The sequence below is a fragment of the Pleurodeles waltl genome, chromosome 2_1, assembly GCF_031143425.1.
Source record: "Pleurodeles waltl isolate 20211129_DDA chromosome 2_1, aPleWal1.hap1.20221129, whole genome shotgun sequence".
In the NCBI taxonomy this organism is placed as follows: domain Eukaryota; kingdom Metazoa; phylum Chordata; class Amphibia; order Caudata; family Salamandridae; genus Pleurodeles; species Pleurodeles waltl.
Genome location: NC_090438.1, coordinates 689,213,297 through 689,226,714, shown reverse-complemented (window position 1 = coordinate 689,226,714; position 13,418 = coordinate 689,213,297). Strand labels below are relative to the sequence as shown.

The following is a 13,418-nucleotide window of genomic DNA, read 5'->3' as shown; positions in this document are numbered from 1 at the left end:
CATTCTATTGGCTTCTCCCTCAATCTGGGATAGTCATTTGTAAATGACAAAATGTCTCCCCTAGTCCACACTACATGGACTAGAACCCCTCCAGCTGTTTTTCTCATTGGTAGTATCTTTACTGTCCCAGTGTCTGGTGAGGCTTTAGTCGGACTTGATCCCGGACTGTTGCTTTTCTCCTTATCTCTTTTCTTTGCCCATCTGCCTTCCCACTTTTCTAATGCTCCCTAGATCTAAGCGCTTTGCAGTATTTCCTTGAGATGTGCTTTTATTCCAGCTGACCTCATGTGATCAAAATCTTTAGAGTCGAAGTCTAGTCTGTAACTTCTTTTCAAATGTTTAGTATTCTCAATGTCAATATTGTATTTGTCTGCTAGGTTTGCCAATCTTTGATGCACCTTGCCCACTTCTTTAGTAATCTTGGGGCACAGATACCTTAACTTTGCTTCTGTGTACGACTCTAATCTGTTTACCCCTATTGTCCCTTCCACTAGTTCAGCAGCTTCCACACCCAGACTCACAAAGTTCAGGTACTCATCTTTCTCTGACCTTTCTGGCTTTTCCGCAGTTACTGCAGTCTTTTGTGAAGCATACGTTTTTTCTAACCACTCATTCAATTGTTGCACTGAGAAGCCTTGCAACGAAATGTTTCCCAACTGCACCATCGTTGACTGTGATGTCTCTGCACTCGTTGTCTGTGGGGCTAACACACTTAACCCTGCTTGTCTCATTGCCTCTAGAGGAGCTCCAATCGGACTGAGGTCTAACAAAGATCTGAGTCCTTCCGCTGCTTGTTCTCTTGGTAAAATGGGCTGGGGGGGTTCCTGTGAACCCTCCTCTTGTTATTTCTGGGGTCCTCACTCCCTGATTGCATGTACCAGGCTTATCTTGCGCATACAATGGCACCAGCGGACCGACAGTACTTGGTAATGATATGGCAGCTGGTGTCTGACCTGGACCCAAACCCCGCAGAGCAGGAGCTCCCAAAGCTTGACTCACTGTAGCTGGTGCAGGTACTACTGAAGATCCTGCTACTGGGATATAACTTGGAACCAACTGTTGCTGCAGCTGAGACAGCAATTGTGGAGTTGGCTTAATCTGCACTAACCTCGATTTTGTATATATCGGATCAGGCGGCACTATCAGACTCGTAGCAGTCTCTAGTACTGGGACGCCTGGGTAGATTCTCTTTATCTGCGGTGGAGGTTGCAACTGTATCTGTATGTCTGGCGCAGTGGGTACACTGACACCATTTTGGATCAGACCCGTATCACTAGTCTATACTGTATCAGGAACTCCCTTCTCCTGCGTCAGGTTCCCAGGACCCGCACTGGTGCTCGGGACATTATCGTCTACTGCATAAGATGGCGGGCGATCATGCAATAACTGATTAAGAAACTCTTCATCGTCTGAGTCATCTTCTTCTATCCAAGACCTCTTAGTCTCTTTAGGCTTATTAGAGTCCTTGTCCATCTTACAGGTGGCTTTCTTTCCCTGAGTCTCATCTCCATGTGTTATTGCTGGAAATAATTTGAGTCCATCAACTATTCCCCATCTCCACATTTTGCTTTCATTGTCCCACCTAGCCTCAGCTAGTCTTTTCTGCCCTTTTCATTCTCCTCTTGAATCTCTGCTGTCTTTGTTTAATAGCCATCAAATCCCAGACTGCTAATGCCTCATACTGGGCTGGCCTCGGAGGTGGCTTTTGTACACTTAACATCCACCTCAAATTCTCCAAAATTCTTGTATTGAACATTCCGTGTTCCGGAAACGCTAAACATCCTTCCTTTTCTGTCAATTTGCGCCACTGTTTCATCCATAAGCAAGGCGCGACACCCTTTTCTTCCATTACTATATAAGCTGGAGTACCCTCAGGCGGTGTAGGCTCCCCTTCACGCGCCATAATATATGCGCCTCCTTTCAGAGCGCTACTAAAAGCTTTGATAAAATTCATCTTTGCGTCTTTTCTTTTGTTTGTATTTGATCAGGAAGTGACTTTAATTCCCACGACACTCTTCACCCACCTTTCTCAACCTATTGCCTCTCACGAACGGCAGCCAATCCGTGTGTGACCCCTTTTGGCAACTGACCTATCCCAGCGCGGCACCACTGACGTCACACTCACACACTGCAGCTGACAAAGTCTTGCAGCTTGTCCTCCTCACACTGGATTCACGCCAAACTAATGCAAAATTACTGCGAGCACCTTTAACAACAACAACTACTCAAATTTGCCGGTTTACTACGGGAAGGGTAACACATTCGCTTCAGAACTTTACAGAGATTTCACTTGAAGCCTCGGCCGCTACTCTCTCCTTCTCAGTTCCCGCATACGCAAGCAGAATTCGACCCGCAAATCCTACTCTCGGCTTGTCAATGGTTTGTCCTAGTGCACTTTAGAACTTGCCAAATCTCCATCGAAGGTTTCATACACACAATTGACTCAAACTCGACTTGTCAACCACGCCTGATTGACCTAATTAAACTGCACAAATTACAACATAAACCCAAGTGTCTCCTACACTTGTCAATATACTCCGGAGTCTTAGAGCACGATGGGTCAGTACATTAACAACCAACCACATGGATAATTTTTAAGCACAAAGCGCCACACTCATATGAAGTACGTCGACTTCCCTACTCTCATACTGCGGAGTACGCCCACTACTACTAAAACAACATTACCTGACCTATATACACACAAACTTCACAAATCACCTGCAGAATGCATATGTTGAGCAAGCACAAATCCTACACCACACATGCTAAAACGCCAAGAACATTCCCAACTCACTTAGGTAGGTTCTGAGATCCCAGGAAAGTCATGGTGAATTTAGAAACACATCATACCTCCAATTTGCATTATCTCAGAAAAACAATCTAAACAGTAATTCTCCGTCCTAGGGCCCCAAAGGGCCAAACCTGGCCTATATACACACAAACTTCACAAATCACCTGCAGAATGCATAAACTGAGCAAGCACAAATCCTACACCACACATGCTAAAACGCCAAAAACATTCCCAACTCACTTAGGCAGGTTCCGAGATCCCAGGAAAGTCATGGTGAATTTAGAAACACATCATACCTCCAATTTGCATTATCTCAGAAAAACAATCTAAACAGTAATTCTCCGTCCTAGGGCCCCAAAGGGCCAAACCGTCCCTCTGCCACCAGAACTGTGAACACGTCCCTTTATGATAATTTATTACACATCAGGACTCGTTGTGGGCCAATGAATCTTTTGACCCAGTTGAGAGACACCTTAGGACGAGATAGCCAATCAATATGTCAATCAATACATCAATAATGTCATCAACATTTATTACTACAATACATTTCACTTTAGTCAAAGTCATTACTCAACTCAGGACACTACCATGACCTTGCAGTCATGAATAACCACCCCGGTTTAGTAAACGTTTATGATGTTTATTCCCGATTTGTTACAATTCTAAAAGCATGTGTCACGGTTTTCAATGGGCTTACCGTCGAAGTTGAGAAGAGTTGGGGAACGACCCCGGTTCCGGCAGGTTCTGCTCTGGCCGAGGTAGGGGCGACCCCTTCCGGTAGCCACGGTGCTGTTTGACAATAGCAAGCCACTACAGTCCGTGCCCTCCAGAAGGAGTCCCAGAGGAAAAACCCCAGTAGGGTAAAAAACCTCCAACAGGAACTCCCTGAAACAAAAGGAGGACACCAAGGCGTTAGAGTTGAAACGAAGACAGGTCAGGAAATACTGGGTTCACAGGAAGAAACCAGTCAGAGCGTGACTACCACCAAGGAGTGTTGCAACGCAATGAACAAGCAGCTGAATTCCCCTTATATACCTCTAGGCAGGAAGTAGGAAACAGGAAGTTCATCACCACCATCTTGGATTGGGGAAAAGAGTATAATAGTGAATCAGGTACATGCGTCCAAACAAAGAAAAACAATGCATGCTGGGAAGAGAGGAAGTGGGCAGCATGCTGGGAAAGGAAAAGGCAGGCATAAAAACACCCCCATGTGCAAGGGTTCGGCTTTTGCCTGGAGACATTGGTAAGTGGTGAGCAGATGATTAATTCATTGGTACAGGAAGACTTGATGTAAAGCGCACTAAATGCGCTATGCGCGGTCAGGCCTGAAACCCACTCGGGGTCTCAAGCCCTGCCCCGTCTGCCTTTGCGGCAGAACTTAAAGAAAGGGGCGCGGCGAGTGCCGCGACCCCTGACCAGGCCTCTTGAACTTCCTGCGGCTTGCGCGCAAGCCGCGGCTTCTCCCGCGGCCTGTGTGCCAGCCGCGGCCTCTCCCGAGGCTCGCACACAGGCCGCGGCATGAAGGGAATGCCACGCTGCGGCGACCCGAGGCCGCGGCCGCTGTAGAAGCCGCGGCGGCCGCGGCGTGACATTATGTCCCCCCCCCGAGGCCCCAGGTTTGTGAGGGAAGAGTCGAAAAAAGCGACGGACCAAAAGAGGGGCATGAACTGAAGGGGCATCCTCCCAGGAACACTCACTCATAGGGTAACCTTTCCAATGTATAAGATATTGGAGGCGCCCAAGGAAAAGCCGAGAGTCACAGATTTCCTGGACCTCGTACTCCGGCACATTATCAACCAACAGAGGAGGGGGACAGGAAAATTGTCTGTGAAAAGGATCAGGAAGGTAAGGTTTAAGTTGAGAGACATGGAATACAGGGTGAATCTTCCACGTCCGAGGCAGGCGAAGACGCACAGACACTGGATTCATCTTTTTTAGAATTAGGAAGGGACCATAAAAGCGGGGTTTGAATTTGTTCTGAGTGAGTCGGAGAGGTAGGAATCTAGAGGAGAGCCAGACTTTATCCTGGACCTGATATTGAGGAGCTGCACAGCGTCTCCTATCTGCTATCTTTTTCATGCAGGACTTAGTGACCACAAGGTTGGACTGGATAACACGTTGGATACCCCGTAGCTGTCGAACATAGGAGGAGATGGCAGGAAGATTGGAATTATCTCTCAGGGGAGTTGGAAAGGCCTTGGGATGGAAACCGTAGGAGCCATAGAAGGGAGAGACCTTCGAGGCGCTGTGTATGGAGTTGTTATAGGAGAATTCTGCAAGCGGTAAATAGGTAGCCCAATTACTCTGCGTAGCATTGCAGAAGCTACATAAATATTGTTCGAGACCTTGATTGAGTCGTTCCGTCTGTCCATTGGTTTGAGGGTGGAACCCAGATGATAAGGCCACTTTGATTCCCAATGTCTTACAGAATTGATTCCAGAATCGGGAGATATATTGAGGACCCCTATCCGATATAATGACCTGAGGTAATCCATGAAGCCGAAAGATTTCTTGTGTAAAGACTTGACCCAATTCTTTTGCCGTTGGTAACTTTCTTAAGGCCGTGAAGTGAGCCATCTTGGTGAAGGAGTCCACGGTTACCATTATTATGTGATTTCCCATTGAAGAGGGTAATGCGCACATGAAATCTGTGGAGATAGTGTGCCATGGGCCTGGGGGAACTGGTAGTGGGCGGAGTAATCCTACTGGTTTGGTACGGGGTGTCTTGGCTTGAGCACATATAGGACAAGATGATACATATTCCTCAGTATCTGTCTTGAGTGTTGGCCACCAGAAGGAGCGAAGCAGAAGTTCTTGAGTAGCTTTCATTCCTCGATGACCCGCAATAGGGGAATCATGGCACATACGTAAGGCTTCAGTCTGTACTATTTTAGTGGGTAAGAACAGGGCCTTATCATGATAATAATAGCCTTGATCTATATGCAGTTGCGGACGCAACTTATTCAGCTCTGTCTCTTCTAGACGGGCATATTCGGACTAGACTTGGTCTAAAAAAGTCTGTACTACCCCAATGATCTTGTTATCGTCAAATAGGTTCTGTACAGTAGAATCGCTGCACTCAGGGTAACGTCGGGACAAGGCATCCGCCAGGATGTTCTGAGAACCAGGGATGTAAGTGATATAGAAGTCATATTGGCTGAAAAAGAAAGCCCATCGAGCCTGCCGGCTATTTTGACACTGAAAGTTTCTTAAGCACTGTAGATTCCTGTGGTCTATCCGGGCTTCAAAAGGTTCCTTTGAGCCCATCAAAAAGTGTCTCCATTCTGTGCAAGCGGTTTTTAAGGCGAGTAATTCACGTTCTAATACGGAATAGTTCCGCTCGGAATCGGATAAAATGTGTGACAGGTAGAATACAGGGTGTTCTAAATCATCATCGTCTTGTCTTTGCAATAAGGCAGCCCCAATGGCTCTTTCTGAGGCGTCTGCGACAACAATGAATTGTTTGCTGGTGTCTGGGTGTCATAGAATAGGGGCTTGAATAAAGGCTTTCTTTAAATCCTGAAAGGCTAACTCTGCGTCTTGTGTCCAACAAAAGCCCTTCTTTAGATGTTCTTTTTTAAGGGTTTGTGTAATGTAGCTGGTTCTCTGGGCAAAGTCTGCTATGAATTGTCGATAGAAGTTGGTTAATCCCAAAAAACAGTGAGTCTCCTTGATGGAAGAAGGAGATGGCCAATTCAATATAGCTTGCACCTTGTCTGAATCCATGGCGACTCCAGTTTGGTTAATGCAATATCCCAAGTATTTTACTTCCGTCTGATCAAACTCGCACTTTTCAGGTTTGCAGAATAAATGGTGTTGTCGGAGTCTCTCTAAAACTTGGCGAACATGCGTAGAGTGTTCCTCTGGATGAACAGAAAAGATTAAAATGTCGTCAAGATACACCACCACTGTTTGTTGCAAAAGATCAGAGAAGATAGAATCCATGAGACTTTGAAAAATGGAAGGGGCATTGGTGAATCCGAATGGCATTACTCTATATTCGAAGTGACCAAAGGGTGTTCTAAAAGCAGTCTTCCACTCATCACCCTTTTTGATTCTTAGAAGATGGTAGGCTCCTCGGAGATCCAGCTTGGTGAATCTCTTTGCCCCTCTGACTGCTTCTAGGATGTCCTTTATGAGGGGTAACGGGTACCAATCTTTAATAGTGATCTTGTTTAATCCTCTGAAATCAATACAGGGACGCAAATCTTTAGTTTTCTTCGGCACAAAGAAAAGAGGAGCCCCTGCAGGTGAAGAAGAGGGAGCAATCAACCCGCTTTGTAGGTTCTCATCAAGGTATTCTTTAAGGATCTGCTTCTCCGGTTCTGTGAGAGAGTACATTCGCCCGAAAGGAACCACTGTATCTGGTTCTAAAGGGATGGCGCAATCGTATTCTCTATGGGGTGGCAGTTCAGGTTTTTCTGGCTTCTGGAATACATCGGCATATTCCTGATAATGCCAGGGAACTCCCTGTAGGACGTTAATAGAGCATCCCACCTTAGGGGGTGCTGCTAAGAGACTTTTTGGAGACCAATAATCCCCTGCGGGATAGCAGTGGTGTTGGCAAAAGTGAGAGGATAAGGAAATAGTTCTTGTTTCCCAGTTGATGTAAGGGTTGTGCCGTGTGAGCCATGGAATTCCCAGGATCATGACGTGGTGTGATGATGAAATTAATCAAACGAAAGATTTTCTTGGTGTTTCCCAAACTGTAGACAGAAGGTAGGGGTGGTATATTGTACGGGTCCTGAGGCCAAGAGTGATCCATCCACTGTGTGTACCTGTTCTGGTACTTCCTTAGGTATTTGTGCTATCTGTCGTTCTTTGGCCCAGGCTTCATCTAAATAGATGCCACTGGCTCCGCAGTCCAATAAGGCCAAGGTTCTTTCTTCCCGGCCATCAGTTAAATGAAGGATAACTGGTAAAAGAAAAAGAGCAGTTCCTTCCTCCCTGGAAGAACAAATGGAAGGTATTTCACGATATCCCGTCCTCACCCTTCTCACTGAGGACGGGAGTTGGCGTTTCCCAAGGGTTTGGTTGGACGAATGGGGCAGGTGCGAATTAGGTGACCAGCTGTACCACAATATAGACAAAGCCCCTTCCTTCGTCTATGTTCTCTTTCACTAGCTGATAAAGGTCCTCGAGCCGTGTCAATTTGCATTGGCTCTTCCTCGGTATTCCCCTTAGGTTCAGGACGGACTTCCTCGGTACGATGAGAGAAGGTGCAAGACGTCACTGAGTGAGATGGCAAATGACTCTTCTTTTTCTCCATTCTTCGTTCGTTCAACCGATATTCTATCATCAGAGTCTGATCCATCAATCCTTTAAGGTTCTCTATTCTAGCAGAGTGCACCAGTTCGTCCTTAATGTCCTCTCTGAGACCTCTACGGAACAGTGTCACCAAGGTACGTTCCACCCAGGATGTTTCTGCTGCTAATTGTCTGAAACGGGTGATGTATTGTAATACATCTTGATTCCCTTGTTGGATTTCGCAAAGAGCTTCTTCTGCAGGTGCCTCGAGTCCAGGGCGTTCAAACATCTGTTTAAAAGTAGTGATAAAGGTGGAATAATTAGATAGGCAAGGATCATTTCTTGTCACTAAAGGAGTGGCCCAAGCCAATGCTGGCCCCGATAAGGCGCTAATCAAATACCCCACCTTGGTCTTGTCTTGTACAAATTGCGAGGGGCGAAAGGCACAATAAACCGTCAAGGCATCCAGGAATTCTTTTAATCTTTTAGGATCCCTGGAGAAACGAGGTGTAGTGGCAGCTACTGAGGGTACATCTGTGGTCCTGGATGCAAAGGCTTGTCGATAGACGGTATTTTCAGTACGTAGCTGTTGGAGTTCTTGAGCCTGTTGTTGTATGGGCTCATACATAGGGTCTGGCTCGTAGGTTCCGTATTTGCCACTGGATTATCCATGGTTCCGGACTGCAACTGGATTTGTGGGCGTTGCAATCTGTCACGGTTTTCAATGGGCTTACCGTCGAAGTTGAGAAGAGTTGGGGAACGACCCCGGTTCCGGCAGGTTCTGCTCTGGCCGAGGTAGGGGCGACCCCTTCCGGTAGCCACGGTGCTGTTTGACACTAGCAAGCCACTACAGTCCGTGCCCTCCAGAAGGAGTCCCAGAGGAAAACCCCAGTAGGGTAAAAACCTCCAACAGGAACTCCCTGAAACAAAAGGAGGACACCAAGGCGTTAGAGTTGAAGATCCGGAGTACAGGAAGACTGGAAACGAAGACAGGTCAGGAAATACTGGGTTCACAGGAAGAAACCAGTCAGAGCGTGACTACCACCAAGGAGTGTTGCAACTCAATGAACAAGCAGCTGAATTCCCCTTATATACCTCTAGGCAGGAAGTAGGAAACAGGAAGTAGAAACACCACCATCTTGGATTGGGGAAAAGAGTATAATAGTGAATCAGGTACATGCGTCCAAACAAAGAAAAACAATGCATGCTGGGAAGAGAGGAAGTGGGCAGCATGCTGAGAAAGGAAAAGGCAGGCATAAAAACACCACCATGTGCAAGGGTTCGGTTTTTGCCTGGAGACATTGGTAAGTGGTGAGCAGATGATTAATTCATTGGTACAGGAAGACTTGATGTAAAGCGCACTAAATGCGCTATGCGCGGTCAGGCCTGAAACCCACTCGGGGTCTCAAGCCCTGCCGCGTCTGCCTTTGCGGCAGAACTTAAAGAAAGGGGCGCGGTGAGTGCCGCGACCCCTGACCAGGCCTCTTGAACTCCCCGCGGCTTGCGCGCAAGCCGCGGCTTCTCCCGCGGCCTGTGTGCCAGCCGCGGCCTCTCCCGAGGCTCGCACACAGGCCGCGGCATGAAGGGAATGCCACGCTGCGGCGACCCGAGCCCGCGGCCGCGGCGTGACAGCATGTGTGTTAAACTCAAAACCAATACACTCAATAGCGTTGTCATAATTAGGCAACTCGAATAAGACTTAAACAACGCGAGGAACGCAATTATTAGAACATAACACAGCATCAACATAAGTCAATTTTAGCAGAGTGTCATTAACGCGTCAGTTCAACAAAACATAGATTCAGTCATTTGTCTATTTGCGTCAGTGTAGTGAACCCCTGTCCTAACCTCTGATTAGCATTAGCATGTTGGGCTTCATGCAAAACAATTTAGAACACCAATTTGGAAGACCTCTAAACTAGGGTCCCTGTCAAAAGTAAGCAGTTAGTACCTAGAAAGGAAAAGCAAACAGACAAATCACAATTTCATTGTCATAGTTACCCTCCAAGGTTTAGGTCAGCACTCAGGTTCAGTCTTCGTTTTCAGGACATCAGTCAAATCGCCATCAGTCAGAATTCAGCTCTGGGGCAAAAAGGGGGGCACTTCCCTCATAAGGAGGTAAAGTGTAAAATGGACAATCTAAGAAAAGGATGGTTTAAGTAAAACCAAAGTATGTCACCAAACAAAGTGACAACATTTCTGGATAAATTCAATAGCATTCCCCAACCCACCTCTAATGGTTCTCTGTGACATGAGTTTTTATCCCTTTTTCGTTGTACATTCCCCTAAAAATTTCATTGGTTCGTGGTTATACCCCACTATCTTTATCCAGTTAGAAAACAGATTACGTCTTTAATCTTTCACCCCATATTAGTTAACAGACATTTTATTGGTCCATATGATTGACGTCTTCAGAGGTAGCACATCCGGTATGATTTCATCCTTCTGTAATTCTTTGCACATCTTTTGGTCAGTAGCTCCATTGTCTTCACCGGTTTGAACAACCTTGTACATTACATTAATCTACACTGTTGCATTTTGTCTAACATTTTCTACAAGCAATGTGAATTTCATGATAACGGATCTACTATGGTTACATTCAGCTTCTAGTTTGAATAAAACAAGGGTTCATGTCCTTTTGCGAGTCAGCACACTGCAAGTTAGGAAAAATACATTTAATATGAGAGCCAGGCAGCTAAGCTTCGGCTCATGCTAACTTAAGGCCTACAAAGTTTATTAACACAATTTCAATAACGCAATCATTAATAATTAGTATAAACTTATTCAATTATAATAACTCATAAACATCAGTCATTTATTAGTCTACGTATACATTGGCGGCCAATCCCCGTGGTCACTTTTTAGGTGCACGTTTAAGCAAAAATTCATTACTACAGTTTCTATGTGGCATTATCACACATTAATTCATAAACATTTCATGTTAATATAGACTATATAATCTACGCTCTCTCACTGCTATTCTACTCTAATTGTAAAATAAGGACTTTGGATCTTATAAAAGGTGCTACAGATCCACAGGTGTGTGAATAACCTCTCTGATTTCATTTGATTTCAGTAGTAAAAGAGGAATCTAACCCCAGCGAGATGCCAGAAGACCTGTGCAAGATAGGGTCAGAAAGATCCCTTGTGTTGGATAGACTAGCAAGCAACGTCGCCAAACGTAAGAGCTCTATGCCTCAGAAATTTGTTGGTAAGAGTTTACTGCCTCCTAACACATGCCTTGCAGGTGTTGTTATCTTTTGCTTTATACTCTGCCTGCTCTCCTAAGTTGATGAATGGTAAAGAGAGAAGTTTATTTAATATATCTGCTCAGGGAGCTGCACTCATATTTGGGAAGTTATTTTTGGTGTTTTGAGAATTAATCCAGTTAACGCAACATTTCTTTTTGGGTTTTCATGAATAAAGGCCAGCCTATTTAGGTTTACATTTCATGATGCTGCCACGTTCTTTTACTGGAAAGTTATGAAGTAATTCTCTCATTTGTGCCTGAGAGGTTACAGGAAAGTAGGGGGTAGTATAGAATTGCAAATGAACACTGAGGATGGAAATTAACTTCGAAGATGGAGGCTTAGCTGGGATATTTCTATGTTTCAGCACAAGCTATCCTTCACAGTTTGGGCCAGTACCACACATGTAGACTTTGGCCTTATGCAAATGATTGCTTCTACCAGATGCCCTATATATTTCTTGAGTGTAGAAATTAGAGAACCCTCAAAATGTATCTCTCAGAACAGAACTGGAGTTTGATGCACTGCAATACTATTTCCAAAGAGCTTCAAGTATGTAAGGTCCTTTTAACCTTTTTCTTAACTAATAAAATTGTATATTCACACCATTTAATGTGTATGAGCTTGCATGACATCAGTCACAACTGAGACGTGTACAGTCCTTCCCAGCCTTTTGGTGTGATAAAGTAGGAAATATTTACAAATGCAGTAGTACCCTTCATCACCCCTAATTCTTATCAGGTGTTCTTCACAACAGTATTGAAGATACTAAAGATTTGGATATTGCCATTTCTTTTCTTAAAAGATGACCTTATAGAGTGTGCCCTTACCCAGTTTCTCAAAGTTGGATCATTGTCTTATACATTATTTTCTTTATTTAAGGGTTGATAATATGGTCCGGATTCGCAAAGGGCCTCCGCACTCATGGCGTGGGCCCCACAGTCGAGGGGGAGTCTCCATACTTGTGGCAGAATGTCCGCAATAAGAACACTCATTGCAGATATTCTGCTCCAAGTGTAGAGACTCTCAAAACTGCAGGGCCTCCGCTATAAGTGCTGGGGCCCTTTGTGAGTCAGGCACACTGTGTTAAGGTGACTAAAGGACTTGACAGAAAAGGGGTACATTAAGGAGATGCTGAAATAGACAAATTGCAGGGAAGGTCGCTCAAGAGCAAATGCTTGGAGGTGAAAATTGAAGGAATGGGAGGTCATTTAGGATCTAAATGCTTGTAGGGAAAGGAGGGCCTTCAGATGCTTTCAGAAATATATGTTGTAGGTGACATTGCACTGTGCAGACACTTTTCCTAAACCTTTTTAGTCTTGTAGAGAGCACTGTTAGCACTGTTAGCCAGTTTTGAGAGGCTGATTTTAGTCATCAGGTAGTACAGTGAATAAATTAGACAGGTATATAGGACCAGATCCACATGAAGCTTTACTAGGCAGACAACTTTATAACCAATCCTTAGTTTGAAGGTCAACCATTGGAGTGATTTTTGAGCTAGCGATATGTAATCTCAACTTTTCAAGCCACACTTGTGCTAGAAGTATGCTTCGGATTAATGTATAAATCAGGCACTATCCACTTGTTAGTAAACAAAAGTTTGTTTACTGGTGCAAGTAACTTCGATATGGCACACAAACTAGGTGCTAAAACATTAAGGCCCATATTTATACTTTTTGACGCAAAACTGCGCCAACGCAGTTTTGCGTCAAAAAAATTAACGCCGGCTAACGCCATTCTGAAGCGCCATGCGGGCGCCGTATTTATTGAATGACGTTAGCCGCCGGCGCTGTCTGGTGTGCGTTAAAAAAAACGACGTACACCAGGCAGCGCCGGCGTAGGGGGAAAATGGCGTATGGACGTCCACAAATGGTGCAAGTCAGGCTGAGGTAAAAAAATCGCCTCAACCCGATTTGCGCCATTTTTTTACGACGCCCATCCCCCATTGAAATGACTCCTGTCTTAGCAAAGACAGGAGTCATGCCCCCTTGCCCAATGGCCATGCCCAGGGGACTTCTGTCCCCTGGGCATGGTCATTGGGCATAGTGGCATGTAGGGGGGCACAAATCAGGCCCCACTATGCCACAATTCTTTTTTAAAAAAAATACCTACCTGGACTTACCTTAATGTCC

The 13,418-nt window shown here is 45.3% G+C and overlaps 1 protein-coding gene across 5 annotated transcripts in view; it reads left to right on the top strand.

Annotated features, from left to right (window-relative positions):
- The window catches only part of IKZF1 (IKAROS family zinc finger 1), a 300,870-nt gene that overhangs the window by 274,426 nt on the left and 13,026 nt on the right, over nucleotides 1-13,418 (top strand). For 3 of the 5 annotated variants that reach the window (XM_069216902.1, XM_069216894.1, XM_069216879.1), the window contains one exon: nucleotides 11,115-11,249. In XM_069216902.1, coding sequence (XP_069073003.1) covers nucleotides 11,115-11,249 — 135 coding nt within the window. The remainder of the gene's footprint in view (nucleotides 1-11,114; nucleotides 11,250-13,418) is intronic. The other 2 variants (XM_069216910.1, XM_069216886.1) reach the window with 1 other exon arrangement.